Source organism: Taurulus bubalis, assembly GCF_910589615.1.
Source record: "Taurulus bubalis genome assembly, chromosome: 18".
Classification (NCBI taxonomy): Eukaryota; Metazoa; Chordata; class Actinopteri; order Perciformes; family Cottidae; genus Taurulus; species Taurulus bubalis.
The window spans coordinates 1804806-1827615 of NC_136606.1; the positions used below are offsets into that span (position 1 = coordinate 1804806).

The window sequence follows — 22810 nt, forward strand, 5'->3', positions numbered from 1 at the left end:
TCCTAAAGTCCTGTTTTGAACGATCATTTTCCAGCATGTCTTCCTGCATTTCTCCTCGTATTAGAATAACTCACAGACCTAATATTAGTTGGAATAATAATGTTATATGAGATGAACATTTTTATTTTATTAATTTTTTTTTATTTAATGGTGTCTAAAGCAAAGCGACAAAACAAAAAAAGTTGGGAAATTGGTTGTGGAAAATCCCGCTTTTATTTTGAAAGAATAAAAGCCCTACCGGAAGTAGAGCCGGAACCAAAGACGTCGAACAGTAGTTCCGCATTGAAAGCTACGTTGGCGTTAGCTCCAGCACGGAACTAGTTGAGGTAACACGCTCGCCACTAAAATGCATTTAAAAAACTGCTTATTTTTGTTGACATAAACACGGTCGACTTTCCCGCCGAAGCACGAACAGCCGTCGAAGCACGTGACGGCGGTGACGTCATCGAGCAGGTAAAGTCGTGTGGTCGTGGCTGTTTCACACTTTAACTTAAAGTTTCGCTTTCCACGTCGTGAGTTGTTGTTTTCGGGCTTTCGCTCGCTGGCTGAAGCCTCAACGTTTCTCCCTGAAACGACTTTAATGTCGTTAATGTTGCGTTGCTCACAAATACACCTTAACATGTCACAAGTATCCAACATATTACATGCTAGTCATGCCGTGCTTCTTATCGTATTATCATATCGTGCTTCTTTGCCGTGTTAAGGGTATATATATATATATATATATATATATATATATATATATATATATATATATATATATATATATATATTTTATATATATACATATGTAAATATATATTTATATATGTATTTTTGTAATACATATGTAAATATATATTTATATATGTATATATATAAAATATATGTAAATATATATATATATATATATATATATATATATGTGTGTGTATATGTATATATATATATATATTTTATATATATACATATGTAAATATATATTTATATATGTATTTTTGTAATACATATGTAAATATATATTTATATATGTATATATATAAAATATATGTAAATATATATATATATATATATATATATATGTGTGTGTGTATATATATATATATATATATATATATATATATATATATATATATATATATATATATATATATAAACATATTACATGTTAGTTATTTTCCTGGTTTAATATATATATATATTTTATAAATACATATGTAAATATATATTTATATATATATGTATTTTTTTAATACGTGTGTGTATATATTTATTTTATATATACATATGTAAATATATATGTATTTTTTTAATACATATGTAAATATATATATATAAAAACATATTACATGTTGGTTATTTTCCTGGTTTAAGGCATGATATATATAGTATATATATATACATATGTATATATATATATATATATATATTTGTTTTATATACATATGCAAATATATATATATATATTTTTTTTTTCTTCTTTTAAATATACATTTGTATATATTTGCATGTGTTTTTATATATATATATATATATATTGGTTTAAGCTATTTATCTCGAACATTTCAAGTTCAAAGATAATTCAAAGTGTTTGACATAAAGTTTTATCATACAAAACATAAAATAATAAGCAGAAATGCAGTAGCTTTAAAGTATTTAACATATAAAACATTTAAATTGCTTTAGTAAATGCAGTAATATTTCTCCTTCAACATGTTAAATATGAGGAATAAAAACTGATTCGTACTGAATTTCTTCCACAGATATTCAAATAATTCAGAAATTATTCCTCGATCGTGTATTCACATTTATTCTGCCCTGAAGTTCAGATTTATTACATATTTCCCCCAAAATTGTCCATTTTTGTGCAAACGCTCCAAAAATGCAACCAACTCTCAGAACTTTGGTCAAGAAAAATATATATCTTCTTTAATTTTTATGAATTAATTGAAGTCAAACAATGTATGTTACGTCTTTTAATTGTCAAACTTAAGTCAAACTCTTACATATATTACATTTACAATGACGCAAACGAGAGAAAAACACAGCACATCTCACCCAGAGCATTGCATTGATGAAGCTGTTTGATTTAAAATACATAATACTGTTGGTCTTGCAGCCCTGAGGCGGTCCAGATGGAGGAGGTCCGGAGCAGAGCCCAGGCGCTGCTCTCGTCCTCGGGCTCGGCCCAGGACGTGAAGGCGGAGGTGCAGACGATGGCCGGCCTCCTGCTGCCTCTGGCGGAGAAGTACCGTCACCTGGAGGTGGAGGCCATGTTGGCGGAGAACACCACCTGCCGCAGCACCCAGGAGGTACCGGCTCGCAATGGTCTGCTTGGACCCATAGTTCCTGACATGCATACTTTATTTTTTATTCAAAATGTTTAGTTAAATGTATTTTATTTAATTTATTGAATTTATTTTTATTTTTCTTCATTTTATTATATAAAACAAATATATATTAAAAAAAAAAAAAAAAAAAAAAAAAAAAATATATATATATATAGCATTGTCCTTCCAAGGAAGCGTCCTTCCAAGCTTGGTAGGACGCACTTGGAAGGACGACGCTTCCTTGGAAGGACGACGCTTCCTTGGTGAAGCGTCCTTGACTCTGAGAGACGCCCCCTGACTGACCGCTCACTTTGAACTGGTTCCCCCTTCTTCAGGTCCTGGAGTCTCTGAGTCGGCTGGTCAAGGCCTTGAGCATCCTGGAGAAGTACGGCTGCAACCTGACGAGTCCCGCCCGGCCCCGGTACTGGAGGAGCGTCAAGCACAACAACCCGGTCTTCAGAACCACCGTGGACGCCATCAGGGTGAGTCCGTGTGCTCATGAGGATCTTTGAGTACGATTATTCTACATTATTAAAACGTACTAAGGAGGAGTCTAGGCTTCTGCAGGGCCCGACTGGGGAGGAAGCGTCCTACCAAGGGAGCGCCCTTCCAAGGGAGTGCCCTTCCAAGGAAGCGACCTTCCAAGGAAGCGACCTTCCAAGGGAGCGACCTTCCAAGCAAGGAAGCGTCCTTCCAAGGAAGCCTCCTACCAAGGAAGCGTCCTACCAAGCAAGGGAGCGTCCTTCCAAGGGAGCGTCCTCCCAAGGAAGCGTCCTCCCAAGCAAGGGAGCGTCCTACCAAGCAAGGGAGCGTCCTACCAAGCAAGGGAGCGTCCTTCCAAGGGAGCGTCCTTCCAAGGGAGCGACCTTCCAAGGGAGCGCCCTTCCAAGGGAGCGACCTTCCAAGCAAGGGAGCGTCCTTCCAAGGAAGCGTCCTCCCAAGCAAGGGAGCGTCCTTCCAAGGGAGCGTCCTCCCAAGGGAGCGTCCTCCCAAGGGAGCGTCCTACCAAGCAAGGGAGCGTCCTACCAAGCAAGGGAGCGTCCTACCAAGCAAGGGAGCGTCCTCCCAAGCAAGGGAGCGTCCTCCCAAGGAAGCGTCCTCCCAAGGGAGCGTCCTACCAAGCAAGGGAGCGTCCTACCAAGCAAGGGAGCGTCCTCCCAAGCAAGGGAGCGTCCTCCCAAGGGAGCGTCCTCCCAAGGAAGCGTCCTCCCAAGGAAGCGTCCTCCCAAGCAAGGAAGCGTCCTCCCAAGGAAGCGTCCTACCAAGCAAGGAAGCGTCCTCCCAAGGGAGCGTCCTCCCAAGGGAGCGTCCTCCCAAGCAAGGGAGCGTCCTCCCAAGCAAGGGAGCGTCCTTCCAAGGGAGCGTCCTCCCAAGCAAGGGAGCGTCCTTCCAAGGGAGCGTCCTCCCAAGGAAGCGTCCTTCCTCCCATATCTGGGACGTTGTATTTACGGCGGCCATGTTGTTTCCAGGGCGGCCGCACGGTCTTGTTCCTGTACGGCTACACCAGTCAGCAGATCGACGGCCTCAGCTTCCCCGACGACGTCACCGAGCCGGACGCCGCCAAAGTCGCCGCGGTGACGCTGGAGGTCATGACCTTGCGCACGGAGGTGGACATGCTGGTTAAGGTTCGTGAGCGTTCAGGAGTCCGAAAACCTTTTTTTCTTTAAACGGCGTTCGGTGTGAAACGCTCCCTGTTTCCATGTCTCTGTTCAGGGCTCCCATCCTCACCCAGATAACTTCAGAGGCGTCATCCCATTCCTCACCCAGCAGGTCTGTACCAGCGCCACCAACGCCTCATCTAGCTGAGACACACTCGGTGAAACAGATCCTTAAACATGAGGAACAACACGTCTTTCAGCCTTTTGATCATCTGTCTTCATTCAGTCGTCTGTTTTCTCTCTACTGCAAGAAAAGACATCAAATATGATCTTTTTATTTATTTATTGACCTCATACCAGCAACATGAACTCCAGTTTCCATCCGTTCAACATGTCAGACATGAAGAAAAAGTCAATATTTATATTTATTTCAACATTTCCTGTTTCCGTTTCAAAATAAAAGCCCTTTTGTGTCTTTCTGTGGACAGAAAAAAAAGGTAAACAACTTTTGTGAAATGTATTGCAGGACATTGTTGTGGAAAACGCAGTGACTTGCTCACTGACTTTTATTTAGGGATTTTTAACTATTATTTACAAATCAGCACACTTTAAAAAATGTTTATATTTGTTTGTAAATAATTGTGTGTATCTGGCATTTTATTTTTATTCTTTATTATTCTGCCTTGAAAAACACTTTGTTGTATAAATAAGCTTTATTAATAATATCAACCACACAAGATGTGTTTTCAGATCAAACCATTGCGCAACATGCGACTAAAAGCCAAGAATCTAGTGTTAATTATTACAAACACAGAAAAATAGGATGTTGTGTTGTTTTTGGTCAAAACTTAAGTGCCAGTCGTGCGACAGCCGGGCGTTTCCTCCCGTGAGGTCATCGTGAATCTAGCCGTCATGATGTGATGCCGGTTATCTTCCAGGACCAGCCGGTGACCGACGCTGTGGTGGAGGAGCAGCCGGCGGACAAACCGGCGGACAAACCGGCGGACAAACCCCGGGAGGTTCCGTCTCTTCCACCTAAACCCGCTCCGGACCCCGGAGGACAACCTCTGAAACCACCGACAGGTGAGCTGCAAGCCACGCCCCCTTACCTGAAAACGAATGTCACGTGACTGTTTGCGTACACTGGGCATGTGCGTGCCGGCGTGAACAGGAAGTGTAATGTAATGTAAGAGTAGGTTGGAGCGTCATAGTAATATTTCATAATAAAAGGTCCTGTTTGATACTGGAGGTCGTCGTATATTTATTTATTTTATATTTACCAAACACACTCAGACACTCATTTAGTGGAAAACGTTTTGTTTTTTTAAACTTGGTCACCATGAGGTCTTCATCAAGCTTTAAAAATCAAAGTCTAGGTAGATTACGGGTCAAGAGATTTGTTCCCCGCTGTCGTGTTTTATGTTTCAGTTCCTTTACAGTTTCTGTGTGAACGTCACACTGCTAACCCGCCGTCGTCCTCAAAGCTGCAAACCGTGACCTCGGACGTCCGCTCCGTGGGTTCGATACCGCTTCAATTGTCTCTATTATTGAGCTGATTACTCCATGCTTCTGTAGAAACAAAAACAGCATGTTACATGTGATAAAGGACTTAATCTAAACATTTAAACCTTGAAACCCCCAGTCAACTGCAGTCTCAACTAATTGTATTTTACCCAAATAGAGGATTGGTTGTCAACCACAAGATGGCAGTAACTTTTTAGGATGGGGGAATGATTCACTGACTGCACTCTGTCTAACGTTAGCTAGCTTGCACGCGAGCCTTTGTAGCTAACGCACTATCAGAGCTAGCTAATGTTAGCTAGCTTGCACGCGAGCCTTTGTAGCTAACGCACTATCAGAGCTAGCTAATGTTAGCTAGCTTGCACGCGAGCCTTTGTAGCTAACGCACTATCAGAGCTAGCTAACGTTAGCTAGCTAAAGCGAACTAAATAATTTCAAACGAAAGACCACGTATTTCTTGATGTTTTCGCTCCCCTTAATAAAGTCTGCAGAAGAATTCGCCTGTGCTGGATTGACTATGGCTTTGGCAACTCGTTGTCCATAAATTATAATATAATTCAATACCGCTGCTGGACGCTCCCCCTACTGAGATAGATAGATAGATAGAGATATATATATATATATATATATATCTCTCTCACTGTTCTCTCTCCTGCAGCGAGTGACTGCAGCCTGTGCGGCGCCGCCTCGTCTCTGGTCTGCCCGTCCTGTGACGGTCAGACCTTCTGCGACGCCTGTGACGACCTCTTCCACCGCCTCCCCTCCAGAGCCGACCACCGGAGAGACCCGCTGCAGAGCCCGCCGGGTACGCCGCCGCCGCCGCCGGGCTTCAAAACAGGGACGCGGCCGCCGGCCTCGACGCTTGTTTGTCAACTTGTTGTTTTGTTGTTGTCTTTGTTGTGTAGTTGTGGGGATTTGCACCATCTGTGGGATCTCGGCCGTGCACGCCCAGTGCTCCGCCTGCGCCCAGAGGCTGTGTGAGAACTGCGACAAGCTGTTCCACTCGCACCCGGACCGGCGGGGACACGACCGGGCCTTCGTCACGCCGGCCAAAGCCTCCAGGTGAGGACAAACAGGAAGTCACTGTTTCCAGAGAGATAATAAACGATCATTTAAAATCTCATAAGAATGAGCAAAACCTTCAGCAACAGGATGCAAAAAGGATAATTTAATTTCGTGAAGATAAAAATGCAACTTTCTGTGATTTTTCTTTTGCATATTTTACATTTCTGATCAACTCTGCATATTGTTGTGGTTCATGTTCCTATTTCATGCAGGTTTGATTTGATCAGCATCTTCTTGTTGTATCCAGAGTCCTCCAAAAGATCTTCAGATAATAAAGCGGTTCTTTCTTTGTTTATTGTGAGAAACCTTGTTTACAGATCTGTCGATTCAATCAATAACTGATCAGTTTGAGACATTTCTTTGGTCGTCTCGTAACTTTTATGTTTTCTGTTCACGGACCTCAAGGTGTGGCGGATAAATATGACGAAATATAATAAATAAACAAATATAAAGTACATAAAAAATACAACTCATCATGGAGAACGAGAATCACCCTTCTTTTTATTCTTCTTCTTCTTCTTCTCCTTCTTCACTTCTTCTTGTTGTTTTCTTCTTCTTTTCTCTCTTCTTCACTCTTCTTCTTGTTTTCTTCTCTCTTCTTCTTCTTCTTTTCTTCTTTCTTCTTCACTCTTCTCTTTCTTCTTCTCCTCCTCCTCCTTCTTCTCCTTCACTCTTCTTCTTCTCCTTCTTCTTCTTCTCCTTCTTCTCCTTCTTCATCTTCTTCATCTTCTTCTCCTTCACTCTTCTTCTTCTCTTTCTTCCTCTTCTTGTTTTCTTCTTTCTTCTTCACTCTTCTCTTTCTTCTTCTTCTTCTTCTTCTTCTTCTTCTTCTTCTTCTTCTTCTTGTTATCTTCTTTCTTCTTCTTTCTTCTTCTTCACTCTTCTCTTTCTTCTTCTTCTTCTTCTTCTTGTTATCTTCTTTCTTCTTTCTTCTTCTTTCTTCTTCACTCTTCTCTTTCTTCTTCTCCTTCACTCTTCTTCTTCTTCTCCTTCTTCATCTTCTTCTTCTCCTTCACTCTTCTTCTTCTTCTCCTTCTTCATCTTCTTCTTCTCCTTCACTCTTCTTCTTCTTCTCTTTCTTCTTCTTCTTGTTTTCTTCTTTCTTCTCTCTTCTTCTTTCTTCTTCTTCACTCTTCTCTTTCTTCTTCTTCACTCTTCTTCTTCTTCTTCTTCTTCTTCAGACCTAGATAGGCAATAAAATATTCATCCATTCATTCTTTCTGTGCCCCTACCCTCTGCCTGCCCTCAGCCCCTCCTTGTCTCCGTGGGCGTGCGCTCGCTGCACCACGGTGAACGAGATGCGCGCCGTCCTCTGCGTGACCTGCGAGCGACCTCGCCTCGCCGCGGCCGCCGTCCAGGAGGTCCCGGTGTCGGCGCCCACGTCTCCCAGCACGGGTGAGACCCTAAACGCACCGCCGCTCCTCTTCAGGTAGACGCACACACACACTGACCGGTGAGCTGTGGCCCCCCAGAGTGGCGCTGCAGGAGCTGCACGGTGGTGAACCAGGGCAGCAGCATCCTCTGCGAGGTGTGTGAGCGCCCCCGTCTGGCCACGCGCCCGCCGGTGGCGCCGGCGCCGTCCAGCCCGGGACCCCCGTCCGAGTCCGGAGCGAAGGTTTGTCCCGCTCTCCCTCTCCGCTCTTGTTATTCAGACTACGACAATATTCCGTATTTGTGAACATGATATCAGGGTTCTGACGGTCATGGAGAACATGGAAAAGTCCTCGAATTGTAAAATGGTTATTTCCAGGCCTGGAAAAGTCCTTTAAAAAAATAAAATCCCCAAAGTTTAGTAAAAGTCATGTACATGTGTTATATTCATGTGTTCATGTAAATGTGTTATATTCATGTGTTCATGACGTTCATTTACGCTGAGTTTGAAATAATGAATATGCTTTTAAAAGAAAGACTCAAAATATATGCAGGCATTCATATAAATGTTTATTCTTTTAATCAAACTATTGTCTCATTCATTTGTGTCATTTAAGGTTTACTGTATGCTTTGTGTTCTCATTGTTAGTTTAAATACTACATTTACTCACTTTTTACTGTTTACACCCAGATCTCACTAAATGTTTGTCATGACATTTGGTTTAAAGTCATGAAACCCACTGGTCACATGTGTATGAACCCTGTGATATTCTGTTAGGAGCATTTTCTGTGATTATTATCCAGGTTTTAGGATCATTCTTTGGTCTTTGGTCTTTTCAAAATAAAAGTCCTGCTCCTCTCTGGAACACGTCTTCAGTGCAGAATAACTCAGTTATTAGGACATCAATCATTAAAAGTAAAAATACGCCAGTTGAATTTCTTTGATAATTTCTTTTACAAAAATTATATATATATATATATATATATATATATATATATATATATATATATATGTATATTTGTTTTTTACAAAAATGGTCAAACAATGGAATAATAATAAAAAAATCAACCTGCGTCTTTTCTTTTTAATGATTTTTGTCATAATAACGGAGTTATTCTGCATGAAGACGTTCTCGTTGTGTTCCTGAAGTTCAGAGTTTCTCCTCATGCGGTCACATGACTGCTGCTCTCAGGTGAATCAATCATGACGTCATAGTTCCACTGAGGAGCTCAGAGTTCAATGTTCTCTACACAATCTGATTCAACCAAAGATTTTAAATGTTTTTGATGAAATATCACGTAAACTTGAGCCTCGTTTGAGCTGCTTGTTACACGTGATGCGTTCAAAGATCGTCGTAAAGATGAAAATCCGACGACAATAACTTCTTTTTAAAGCTTCTATTCACGATGAACGGCGTAGTTTTGTTTAGGGCAAACCGGCTGTGTTGGGTCCAGAGGGTTAAAGCCGTGACATTAATGGATTTATGTTGAAAAAAAACTCATTTTTCCTCCCAGCTCTCCCAGTGGATGTGCCAGTTCTGCACCTACGTGAACTCCTCTCCCACCGCGGTGTGCGAGATGTGCAACCTGTCGCCCAGGGACTCCGCTGGAGCCTCTCTGCCTCAGTCCCTCCAGCAGACGCCGTCCGGTACCAGAGACGTCCGACCGCCGGCGGAACCGGCGCCCCGAGTCCACGTGGAGGCCAAGCGGCAGAAGACCATGCGGGAGGACGGCCTCCACCTCGTCCAGCAGATCAGAGTAGGTCACACGAGTAGGTCACATGGCTCAGAGTAGGTCACATGGCTCAGAGGAGGTCATATGAGTAGGTCACACGAGTAGGTCACATGGCTCAGAGTAGGTCACATGGCTCAGAGTAGGTCACATGGCTCAGAGGAGGTCATATGAGTAGGTCACACGAGTAGGTCACATGGCTCAGAGTAGGTCACATGGCTCAGAGTAGGTCACATGGCTCAGAGTAGGTCACATGACATCAATTATGCACATTATTTTCTAAAATAATTGATACATTGTGTAAAGAGTGAAAAAGAAGCTAAATCCTCGCGCGTGAGAAACATTAAAACATTAAATATTTGGCATTTCTGCCTGAGAATTTGACTTAAACGACTCATCAATGATCAAAATAGAAATTAACCAATTTAATGTTATTTTTTTTCACTATTTTCTGACATTTTATAGAACAAATAATTAATTTATGAATGTGAAAAATAATCTACAGATTAATGATTAACAATGTATTTGTCCCAGAGGATTTAACACTTTAAAAAAAAAGTATTCATAATGAAAATAATCAATACTCAGTCAATCTATTTTAATTGAAGCACGAGTCGGGGAGAAGTCTGTTCTATTATTAAATAATCTGCTGCTTATTTTCTTTATTAATAGATTCATTAACAGTGAGATAATTGTGGAAGACGGCCACAGATATTAAAATAAAAGGATCAATTAATGCAGTAAAACATTTAAAGAATCACATATCTCAGTGTTGACGGGTTCAAAGTAAACAAACATGGCGTCTCGCCCCGTTTCTCCTCCACCAGGAAGCGGAGCGCCGCGGCGTCAGTGCCGAGGAGGTGTACGCCGCCATCTGCATGTGCGGCGGCAGCAACACGAGCCCCTGTGATTGGCTGACGTCGGAGCTGCCGCACCTGCTGGATGAGATCTGCGCCATGGCGGCTTCCGTCCAGGTGGAGCGAGACGGCGAGGAGGCGGAGCCGAGCGCCCCGGGCGACGCCGCAAAGCTGTCCAGAGCCGAGGCCAAGCGGGCCTGGCTGACGGCGGGAGGAGACACCGACAGAGCCGTGAGACAGCTGCTGAGAGACAGACAGGTCAAGGTAGGGCGACCAACACCCGCTTCATGTGTTAAAGCTGCATTCTCTCTCCTGACCACCAGGGGGCGACTCCTCTGGTTGTATAGAAGTCTATGCTTCATGTGTTAAAGCTGCATTCTCTCTCCTGACCACCAGGGGGCGACTCCTCTGGTTGTATAGAAGTCTATGCTTCATGTGTTAAAGCTGCATTCTCTCTCCTGACCACCAGGGGGTGACTCCTCCGGTTGTATAGAAGTCTATACTTCATGTGTTAAAGCTGCATTCTCTCTCCTGACCACCAGGGGGCGACTCCTCTGGTTGTATAGAAGTCTATGCTTCATGTGTTAAAGCTGCATTCTGTCTCCTGACCACCAGGGGGCGACTCCTCTGGTTGTATAGAAGCCCATGCTTCATGTGTTGTGTCTGTGTGTAGATGAAGGAGCTTCACTCGCTGGGCTTCAGGGACGTGCTTCGCTGTGAGGAGGCCCTCCGGCTGAGTGGAGGCGAGGTGAAAGGCGCTCTCTCTCTGCTGCAGCGCCCCCTGCTGGAGCCTTTCCACCAGCGCATCTGGACCGACCAGCCAGAGCCGCCGATCGACCCCAAACACCCGGACAAACAGGTTCAGCTTAGTTTATATTTAGAAGAATTCATTTTTAGATGCTTTAGTAACATGAGATGTTAAAAATGTACATTTAGCAGCTAAATCTAAGAGTTTCCATGATATTGAACCTTTTCTTTCTTTATAATACCAGAATACTTGACTTATTTCTTATACGTAGATGACTTCATGTAGTGGGGGAATAAAAAAAGCAGTTTTATTTAAAAAAAATCCCAGCCGTTGTTGTTACATGGTTCTCAAACTGTGGGGCGCCACCCTCTAGTGGGACGCGGAGGTATTAAAGGAGGGGCGTAGATTATTTTATTTAGAATTTTTTTATTTTTTTATTTTTTTTTATCTTCACTTTTTTTTTTTTTATCCTTTATTAATCTCACAGTGGGGAAATTATTCTCTGCATTTAACCCATCCTTAGTAATTGAGCGACAGCCAAGATTCTTGCCGTTTTGCCAAAACAAAAACAGCCCATCAGGGAGATCAGCTTCTTGTTGGGGCGTGAACATTTCTCTTCCTCCAGAGTGTGGCGTGACTGAAATAAACCACTGGGTTAACTGGTCTAACTAGTTTAACTGGGTTCTCCGGCTCCTCTCTCCACAGCGGACGTGCCGGCGGCTGCTGGCGCTGCACGACCTGCCCAGCTGGGGGCGCTGTGAGCTGGTGCTGGCGCTGCTGCAGGAGCCCGACGTCACCTCCTCGCTGGAGGACGTGGTGCAAGCCGTGAAGGAGTCCCAGGACAAGGACTTCATCCGGCGGGTCCTCATCAACGAGTGCCCCTGCTGCCTGAGCAACTTCCCCCGCAGCAAGGTGAGCGCACGCAACTTCACCTGTTTGCTGCTGCGCGCTAATAAAAGTGGAATGAGAAAAATATTGTAATTTTCTCCAGAAAATGTAATTTTCTCAGAATATGTACACAGTTGCAGGTTTGAGTTTTTCTGTGAAGCATGTTGAAAATAAATCAGAATTTATTGTTAATAATTAAAGAAAAGTATGTATTAAGAATAAATAATTGTGTAATTAATTTGCTTTGCAGCAATAATATGTTTTGATTAGACAAAATAAATGATGCATGTGTTAAATATAATATAATATAATAATAATGTGTAATATAATAATGTGTTTATATAAATAAATATATGTACTTTACTTACATTTACTAAATATATGATACATTTATTAAGAAATACATATGTAATTACTTTGCTTTGCAGTAATTATATACTTTTTTATTGCAGTAAATATATAATACATGTATTAATTATTAATACATGTATTATTAATTAATACATAAATATGTGTGATTATTTTGTTTTGCAATAATTTGGATTTAAATAAAAAAATTGTATTCTCTTCCTCCTCTTCCTCTCGTTGCAGACGCAGTCCCTGTTGTTTACTCGTCTTCCTCCTCTTCCTCTCGTTGCAGACGCAGTCCCTGTTGTTTACTCGTCTTCCTCCTCTCGTTGCAGATGCAGTCCCTGTTGTTTACTCGTCTTCCTCCTCTTCCTCTCGTTGCAGATGCAGTCCCTGTTGTTTACTCGTCTTCCTCCTCTCGTTGCAGATGCAGTCCCTGACTTCCTGTCAGTGCTCCGTGTGTCACGAGTGCTTCGGGCAGCACTTCACCGTCGCCGTGAGAGACAAACACATCCGGGACATGGTGTGTCCGGTCTGCGGCGAGCCGGACATCAACGAGTCGGAGCAGCTGGACAGCTACTTCTCCACGCTGGACATCCAGGTACGCAGGGGGGCGGGGCCGGACGCAGGGGGGCGGGGCCGGATGATGTCATCGCTTAGAACAACTTATCAAACTTATCAAAAACATTTTATTCTATGGGTCTCATTTAAAATCTCTTCACACACATGAGGAGAGGAAATTCTACTTTTATATATTATGTTATTCTGCACTGAAGACGTGTTCTAGTTCTACTTCTAGTCATCATGGTTTCCAGCGAGGAGCAGGACTTTTATTTTGAAAATCAAGACCACAAAGAGAAACATGTGACTTCCAATCATCCAATAGTATTTTCTTCTGCTTAAAACAAAATATACAAAATATGACGTGTGCATCATGACACCCATCAATCAATCTGTAACTTTGTGTGTGAGAGTATTCACAGGCCCCGCCCACTTTCTAGAGGCCCAATCGAATGGATTTGATTTAAATCCCTCTTGGAACTGAACGGTGCTCAAAGTCTAGTTGTATTGATGCATCTCTGGTCTCTCATTGTTCCTCCTGCATCGCTCTGTTACGTTTTTTTATGTAGCGACGGAGTTTCTTCTTATTGTGATAGTGGGCGAGCTTTACCCAGCATGCAGTTCGGCGGTGTAATTTTATAAATGTACAATTATTAATGTTACCAATTGTGTCACAAACTCTTGTGTCGTGATGTTTTACCTGTTAAAGAGTGTTAGTTGTGGGTTATTAATTGTTGTTATAAAGTTCTAACCATGACTAAAGTTATAACCATTATAGCCATGACTAAACTTATAACCATTATACCATGACTAAAGTTATAACCATGACTAAAGTTATAACCATTATAACCATGACTAAAGTTATAACCATGACTAAACTTATAACCATGACTAAACTTATAACCATTATAACCATGACTAAAGTTATAACCATGACTAAAGTTATAACCTTTATAACCATGATTAAAGTTATAACCATGACTAAACTTATAACCATTATAACCATGACTAAACTTATAACCATTATAACATGACTAAAGTTAGAACCATGACTAAAGTTATAAACATTATAACCATGACTAAACTTATAACCATTATACCATGACTAAAGTTATAACCATGACTAAAGTTATAACCATGACTAAACTTATAACCATGACTAAACTTATAACCATTATAACCATGACTAAATGTATAACCATGACTAAAGTTATAACATGACTAAAGTTATAACCATGACTAAAGTTAACCATTATAACCATGACTAAAGTTATAACCATGACTAAAGTTATAACCATGACTAAAGTTATAACCATTATAACCATGACTAAATGTATAACCATGACTAAACTTATAACATGACTAAAGTTATAACCATGACTAAAGTTATAACCATTATAACTATGACTAAAGTTATAACCATGACTAAAGTTATAACCTTTATAACCATGATTAAAGTTATAACCATGACTAAATTTATAACCATGACTAAACTTATAACCATTATAACATGACTAAAGTTATAAACATTATAACCATGACTAAAGTTATAACCATGACTAAACTTATAACCATTATAACATGACTAAAGTTAGAACCATGACTAAAGTTAGAACCATGACTAAAGCTATAAACATTATAACCATGACTAAAGTTATAACCATGACTAAACTTATAACCATTATAACATGACTAAAGTTAGAACCATGACTAAAGTTATAAACATTATAACCATGACTAAACTTATAACCATGACTAAACTTATAACCATTATAACCATGACTAAAGTTAGAACCATGACTAAAGTTATAAACATTAGAACCATGACTAAAGTTATAAACATTATACCATGACTAAAGTTATAACCATGACTAAAGTTATGACTAAAGTTATAACCATTATAACCATGACTAAAGTTATAACCATGACTAAAGTTATAACCATTATAACCATGACTAAAGTTATAACCATTATACCATGACTAAAGTTATAACCATGACTAAAGTTATGACTAAAGTTATAACCATTATAACCATGACTAAAGTTATAATCATGACTAAAGTTATAACCATGACTAAAGTTATGACTAAAGTTATAACCATTATAACCATGACTAAAGTTATAATCATGACTAAAGTTATAGCCATTATAACCATGACTAAACTTATAACCATGACTAAACGTATAACCATTATAACCATTATAACCATGACTAAAGTTATAACCATGACTAAAGTTATAACCATTATAACCATGACTAAAGTTATAACCATTATAACCATGACTAAAGTTAGAACCATGACTAAAGTTATAACCATTATAACCATGACTAAAGTTATAACCATTATAACCATGACTAAAGTTATAACCATTATAACCATGACTAAAGTTATAACCATGACTAAAGTTATAACCATTATAACCATGACTAAAGTTAGAACCATTATAACCATGACTAAAGTTAGAACCATGACTAAAGTTATAACCATTATAACCATGACTAAAGTTATAACCATTATAACCATGACTAAAGTTAGAACCATGACACGTAAGAGAAATAGCTTTGACCCGGTGAGCGATATATTGAAAAGTGTGTGTGTGTGTGTGTGTGTGTGTGTGTGTGTGTGTGTGTGTGTGTGTGTGTGTGTGTGTGTGTGTGTGTGTGTGTGTGTGTGTGCGCAGCTGCGTAACTGTCTGGAGCCGGACGCATACGAGCTGTTCCACAAGAAGCTGACGGAGCACGCGCTCATGAAGGACCCCAAGTTCCTGTGGTGCTGCCACGTGAGTCCGCTTCAGAAGATGAGATTATATTATATTTATTAGTCCTGCAGGATCACAGCAGCAAACAGGGTAAAGTGCACAGAGACATAGTCAAATACAAAAACAAGTAGTATGAGAAAACGTTAATAAAAGCAGTAAAGTAATCCACAATAGCAGTATTATCTGAAGGAACCGGAGGAGAACCTTTAACGAGAACCCAAAACACCTTCATGTGTCTCATATGTTTATGATCCATATTCACACATTCAGAGCCTTTTGTTGTCTTGATTACAGCCTGGAGTCAGTTAAAACATCACAATACTAAATATTATACTTTGTTACAGTAAATTATAGTGGTTTTATTGTTTTCTTCAAATACTAAAGAAGAGGTGAAAATATTCTAAATGTATTGTTGTCGTTCATTTAACTGATATTGATTCTCTTAAGAGTCCAAACTACGTCCACAGCGGTACTTCTACTGTAGTACTTCTGCTGTAGTACTTCTGCTGTAGTACTTCACTAATTCTACTTCACTAATTCTGCTGTAGTACTTCTGCTGTAGTACTTCACTAATTCTACTGTAGTACTTCTGCTGTAGTACTTCTGCTGTAGTACTTCTGCTGTAGTACTTCACTAATTCTACTTCACTAATTCTACTGTAGTACTTCTGCTGTAGTACTTCTGCTGTAGTACTTCTGCTGTAGTACTTCACTAATTCTACTGTAGTACTTCTGCTGTAGTACTTCTGCTGTAGTACTTCACTAATTCTACTGTAGTACTTCTGCTGTAGTACTTCTACTTCACTACTTCTACTGTAGTACTTCTACTGTAGTACTTATACTTCACTAATTCTACTGTAGTACTTTTGCTGTAGTACTTCTGCTGTAGTACTTCACTAATTCTACTTCACTAATTCTACTGTAGTACTTCTGCTGTAGTACTTCTACTTCACTACTTCTACTGTAGTACTTTTACTTCACTAATTCTACTGTACTACTTCTACTGTAGTACTTCTGATATAGTACTTCTACTTCACTAATTCTACTGTAGTACTTCTACTGTAGTACTTCTACTTTACTAATTCTACTGTAGTACTTCTATTGTAGTACTTCTACTGTAGTACTTCTACTTCACTAATTCTACTGTAATACTTCTACTGTAGTACTTCTACTGTAGTACTTCTACTTCACTAATTCTACTGTAATACTTCTACTGTAGTACTTCTACTGTAGTACTTCTACTTCACTAATTCTACTGTAATACTTCTACTGTAGTACTTCTACTTCACTAATTCTACTGTAGTACTTCTGCTATAGTACGTCTACTGTAGTACTTCTACTGTAATACTTCTACTGTAGTACATCTACTGTAGTATTTCTACTTCACTACTTCTACTGTAGTACTTGTGCTGTAGTACTTGTGATGTAGTACTTCTACTGTAGTCCATTTGTGTCCTAAACTTCTCTCCCTCCTCTCCCTCCTCTTCCTCCTCTTCCTCCTCTCCCTCCTCTTCCTCAGTGCACCTCTGGCTTCATCAACGATGGAGACCAGATGAAGGTCACCTGTCCGTCGTGCTGCAGGAGTTTCTGCGCTCAGTGCAAGAAACCCGTGAGTACCGAGGTCTCCCAGGTTTACACCAGACACCAAACGCCTCCCGGCGCTCAGGAATGCGGCCTTGAAGCTGAGGAGGCGCTCGCTCTCTGACTCCTTCTCTCTCTCCCTTCATCCCCCAGTGGGAGCCCCAGCACCAGGACCTGTCCTGTGAGCAGTTCCAGCAGTGGAAGAGGGACAACGACCCGGACTACCAGCGCCAGGGTCTGGCCGGCTTCCTGAGAGACAACGGCATCAGTGAGGAGCTTTACTTCCTTTGACCTTTCCTCATGGAGTACTTCAGTTGTATATCTTTACTCGAGTACTTCAGTTATATATCTTTACTCAAGTACTTCAGTTATATATCTTTACTCAAGTACTTCAGTTATATATCTTTACTCAAGTACTTCAGTTATATATCTTTACTCAAGTACTTCAGTTGTATATCTTTATGCTCTGAAATAATAACTGAAATCAACTTTATTCAACACAACAAACAACAACAGTACATTCCTGTGTGACCAGTATGACCAGTGTGACCAGTATGACCAGTGTGCCCTGTCCTCCTGCAGCATGTCCGTCCTGCAGGTTCCAGTACGCTCTCACCAAAGGCGGCTGCATGCACTTCAGCTGCTCCCAGTGCCGGTACCAGTTCTGCAGCGGCTGCAACAACCCGTACCACAAGGTGAGGAACTCTGGGGAACTCTGGGGTACTCTGGGGAACTCTGGGGTACTCTGTAGGGAACTCTATAGGGAACTCTATAGGGAACACTGTAGGGCACTCTGTAGGGCACTTTGTAGGGAACTCTGTAGGGAACTCTGAAGGTACTCTGTATGGAACTCTGGAGGGAACTATGTAGGGAACTCTGTAGGGAACTCTGGAGGTACTCTGTATGGCACTCTGTATGTACTCTGTAGGGAACTATGTAGGGAACTATGTAGGTACTCTGTAGGGAACTCTGTAGGGTACTCTGTAGGGCACTCTGTATGGCACTCTGTAGGTCCTCTGTACGGAACTCTGTACGGAACTCTGTACGGAACTCTGTAGGGCACTCTGTATGAACTCTGGAGGGCACTCTGTATGAACTCTGGAGGGCACTCTGGAGGGCACTCTGTATGAACTCTGTAGGGCACTCTGGAGGGCACTCTGTATGAACTCTGTAGGGCACTCTGGAGGGCACTCTGGAGGGAACTCTGTATGTACTCTGGAGGCACTCAGTAGGGCACTCAGTAGGGCACTCTGGAGGGCACTCTGGAGGCACTCTGGAGGGCACTCTGGAGGGCACTCTGTAGGGCACTCTGGAGGGCACTCTGTATGGTACTCTGGAGGGTACTCTGGAGGGCACTCTGTAGGGCACTCTGTAGGGCACTCTGTAGGGCACTCTGGAGGGCACTCTGGAGGGTACTCTGGAGGGCACTCTGGAGGGCACTCTGTATGAACTCTGGAGGGCACTCTGTAGGGAACTCTGTAGGGAACTCTGGAGGGCACTCTGGAGGGCACTCTATAGGGAACTCTGTCGGGTACTCTGTAGGGAACTCTGGAGGGCACTCTGTAGGGCACTCTGTAGGGCACTCTGTAGGGCACTCTGGAGGGCACTCTGTAGGGCACTCTGTAGGGCACTCTGTAGGGCACTCTGGAGGGCACTCTGGAGGGTACTCTGGAGGGTACTCTGGAGGGCACTCTGGAGGGCACTCTGTATGAACTCTGGAGGGCACTCTGTAGGGAACTCTGTAGGGAACTCTGGAGGGCACTCTGGAGGGCACTCTATAGGGAACTCTGTCGGGTACTCTGTAGGGAACTCTGGAGGGAACCTTTATAAAAACATTGTAAGTTAATTCATCGGTTTGATATTTGCAGTATTTTTTATTTTATTGCAATAATGTCACGTCTGCAAATCCAAACACTAGTGATGTGTGTATCTTTCTCTAAGGCTTGTGTGTGTGTGTGTGTGTGTGTGTGTGTGTGTGTGTGTGTGTGTGTGTGTGTGTGTGTGTGTGTGTGTGTGCGCGCGCAGACGACCTGTAAGGCGGCTCAGTGCAGTTACAGCGGTCACCACGCTCACCACCCGCGGGACTGTCTCTTCTACCTCAGAGACTGGGAGCCGCCCAGACTGCAGGCTCTGCTGCAGGTGAGCTACTGGGAGGAGCTACTGGGAGGAGCTACTGGGAGCTAGTGGTTCTGATCTGTCTGCAGAGATACAATCTGCTGGGTTTCTTTTTTCTATTTTACAAGTTCAAGAGACAACAAACACAAATATATCTCTGACAACAAACACAACACTTGCATCTCTGTTAGTGGGAATAATTAATAAATATGTAATAATGAAAGGAAGTAAACACGTTAAAGAAGGAGAAGTTGCATTTAAACAGAACGGAGGATTCTTCTTCAAGAAGAATCATGTTTTTAGTTTCATTGCTGGAATGAGTTGATGAGGTTTTATTGTTCATGGTTTGTGAACATGAGGTCATCAAATACCTTCAAGTCTGGGACCAGCTGATGTTCCTTATGTTCCCTTATGTTCTTTATGTTCCTTTGTCTCCTAGAGGAGCGGCGTGGAGTTCAACACGGATCCCTCTGATGCAGCTCAACCCGGTAAAACCCGTCTTTACTTTGTCTTCATCGCGTTCAGGAGAAAAGACACTTGAACGCCTCATGGAGTTCAAGATAACCTGGACTTAAAGTTCAAGATAACCTGGACTTAAAGTCCAAGAGAACCTGGACTTAAAGTCCAGGTTCTCTTGGACTTAAAGACCAAGAGAACCTGGACTTAAAGTCCAGGTTAAACTTAAGTCCAGGTTATGTGAACCCGTGATGTGAGTCTCAGCTCTCCTCCTCCAGCAGACGCCTGCTGTGTGATGGAGCAGAAGGATGAAGCCGGGCAGCAGATCGACTCCCCTTGTGGACTCCAGACCCAGCCGGGCCAAGCCGGACTCTGCGAGTGAGTTCAGAACCAGTTAAAGAGAGCAGGCTCCTTCCTAGGAAGCCATAATATCATAATAGTATAAAATAATAGTATAGTAATATCATAGTATAATAAAGTAATATAATGGATTCTGACGGTCAAAAACATGCTTGACTTTCAATAATTTTAAGTTAACTGAAGGAACGCTGACGCATTGAAACAAAGTCATAAAAAAGATTCATGGTTCATTCATTTTCCATATAAAATATTTTTTTATATATATATATGTCATTCTTTTTGTATTTATATATATTTGTTCTATATATAAAGATTCATGGTATACTAAACAATATATATAAAAAAGTAATTGTATAGTATGTTTTAAAAAGCTTTAAAAAAGTTGGAGTATAGTGTTTAAAAAAATAAAAAATCATAGTACATTATGTCAAAAAATAAAATTAAAATAATTATATATAAAAAAAATCATGTTATACTAAAAACAATATTAAAAATGAATTTCAGAATATGTTCCAGTGTAGAATATAGTATGTCGGAAAAAACATAGAATAGTTGAAATAATTTATTTCACACAATTGTTTTAAAAAAATGATATAGTACACTGAAAGAACTATAATATATATATGTATAATAATACAAAATAAATATATACATATATATCTTTTTTGACATAATGCACGATGAGTTTTTTTTAATATATAAAACGATTCATGGTTTACTAAAAACAATATATATATATTAAAAGGTAATTGTATAGTATGTTAAAAACAGTCATAATATTAGAATATAGTATGTCGGGAAAGAATCCTAAAGTCATAAAAACATAAGTACGGCAAAACCAAAAGATATTTAATGTTTCTGAAGGTCTTTAAAAAGGAGGAGTCAGCCAGCAGACAGGTGTGCTCTAAGTCAGCCAGCAGACAGGTGTGCTCTAAGTCAGCCAGCAGACAGGTGTGCTCTAAGTCAGCCAGCAGACAGGTGTGCTCTAAGTCAGCCAGCAGACAGGTGTGCTCTAAGTCAGCCAGCAGACAGGTGTGCTCTAAGTCAGCCAGCAGACAGGTGTGCTCTAAGTCAGCCAGCAGACAGGTGTGCTCTAAGTCAGCCAGCAGACAGGTGTGCTCTAAGTCAGACAGGTGTGCTCTAAGTCAGTCAGCAGACAGGTGTGCTCTAAGTCAGCCAGCAGACAGGTGTGCTCTAAGTCAGTCAGCAGACAGGTGTGCTCTAAGTCAGTCAGCAGACAGGTGTGCTCTAAGTCAGACAGGTGTGCTCTAAGTCAGTCAGCAGACAGGTGTGCTCTAAGTCAGTCAGCAGACAGGTGTGCTCTAAGTCAGTCAGGTGTGCTCTAAGTCAGTCAGCAGACAGATGTGCTCTAAGTCAGACAGGTGTGCTGACGCAGGTGTGCCCCTCAGGAAGCACTACCGGGAGTACCTGGTGAGCCTGGTCAACGCCCACTCCCTGGACCCCGCCCCCTGTACGAGGCCAGCGAGCTGGTCCGGGCCTGCGAGCGCTACCAGGTGGACGCGCAGGGGCCGGCGGACGGAGAGGACGCCGAGCTGCACCTGGCGGGACTCCTCAAGGTCAGAGGCTCCGCCCACCGAGGCGCACACCTGGTCACATGACGTATATTCATAACATGTCATTAATAGCTCTAATGAGCATGTAAACTCTTTTGTTTTTAGTGACACTTTTAATAGTTTGTTAAATAGTTACTACAAAGTTATTTTATAATTTGATTCTCATTGAGAATAATGTAAAAAACAGTAAAGAATCCACAATAACTGAAATATTTTATATATATATACACGGACAGAATAACTATTATTGCTCATGTGTATGTAGATTGTGTTTTTGTGTCTATAAATAGATTATTGTTCTTCCCCCCACAGAAGCTGATGGAGGTTCCTCTCGGAGAAACGGTTCCTCGGAACAAATAGAACGTTCTCCTGAACCTCGCCGCTGCGTCGGGCGTCTTTTCAAAATGTAACGCCAACGATGATTTTGGTCTCCGGCTGGTGACGAACGCGTCGGACCCACAACAACAACAACAACAACAACAACAACAACAAGGAACATGAATCGGTGGCAGCTGATTTCTTTTCTTTTCCTCCACTGATTGTGAAGATATTTCAAAAATACTTATTAGGAGGAATTTATTTGGTGTTGGATATTTTTACAAATATATAAAGTTTGTTGATTTATCTTTTTTTTAAAGGCCCTTTTTTGGAAATGTATGTTTAAATATTTTTGGGCAAAATTATATAAATAAAACGGAAAGAAATACAAACAGAAATGATAATAAAAAATCTAAAGAATATTGATATTTTATCTTTTTTGTGAGTTTTGCTTAATATAAATAAATGATTATTTTGAAGTGTGGATTTATTGACTTTAACTTTTCGTAGTTTTTGTTTCAGTTTATTCAAGTTTTTTTTACTATATTTATAATACTACATCGAGTGGTGCCTTATTTCATTTATACTTCAACATTACTTGCATTCAGAATGAAATATTGTTATTTACTTTACATACTAAATGTTGTTAA

The 22810-nt window shown here is 41.1% G+C and overlaps 1 protein-coding gene across 1 annotated transcript; it reads left to right on the plus strand.

Moving 5' to 3' along the window:
- Nucleotides 1-320: 320 nt before the first annotated feature.
- Nucleotides 321-22576, plus strand: LOC306750644 (E3 ubiquitin-protein ligase RNF31-like). The gene is given in 25 exon segments (XM_079234107.1): nt 321-453; nt 2099-2291; nt 2645-2791; nt 3779-3934; nt 4023-4079; nt 4846-4990; nt 6087-6233; nt 6334-6490; nt 7743-7888; nt 7966-8108; nt 9380-9622; nt 10423-10716; nt 11126-11311; nt 11906-12112; nt 12864-13037; nt 15680-15778; nt 17276-17365; nt 17491-17605; nt 17920-18032; nt 19363-19476; nt 19892-19940; nt 20190-20286; nt 21678-21733; nt 21736-21845; nt 22155-22576. Coding segments are annotated over 24 exon segments (3270 nt in total). The 5' UTR covers nt 321-453; nt 2099-2114; the 3' UTR covers nt 22203-22576.
- The last annotated feature ends 234 nt before the right edge of the window (nt 22577-22810 follow it).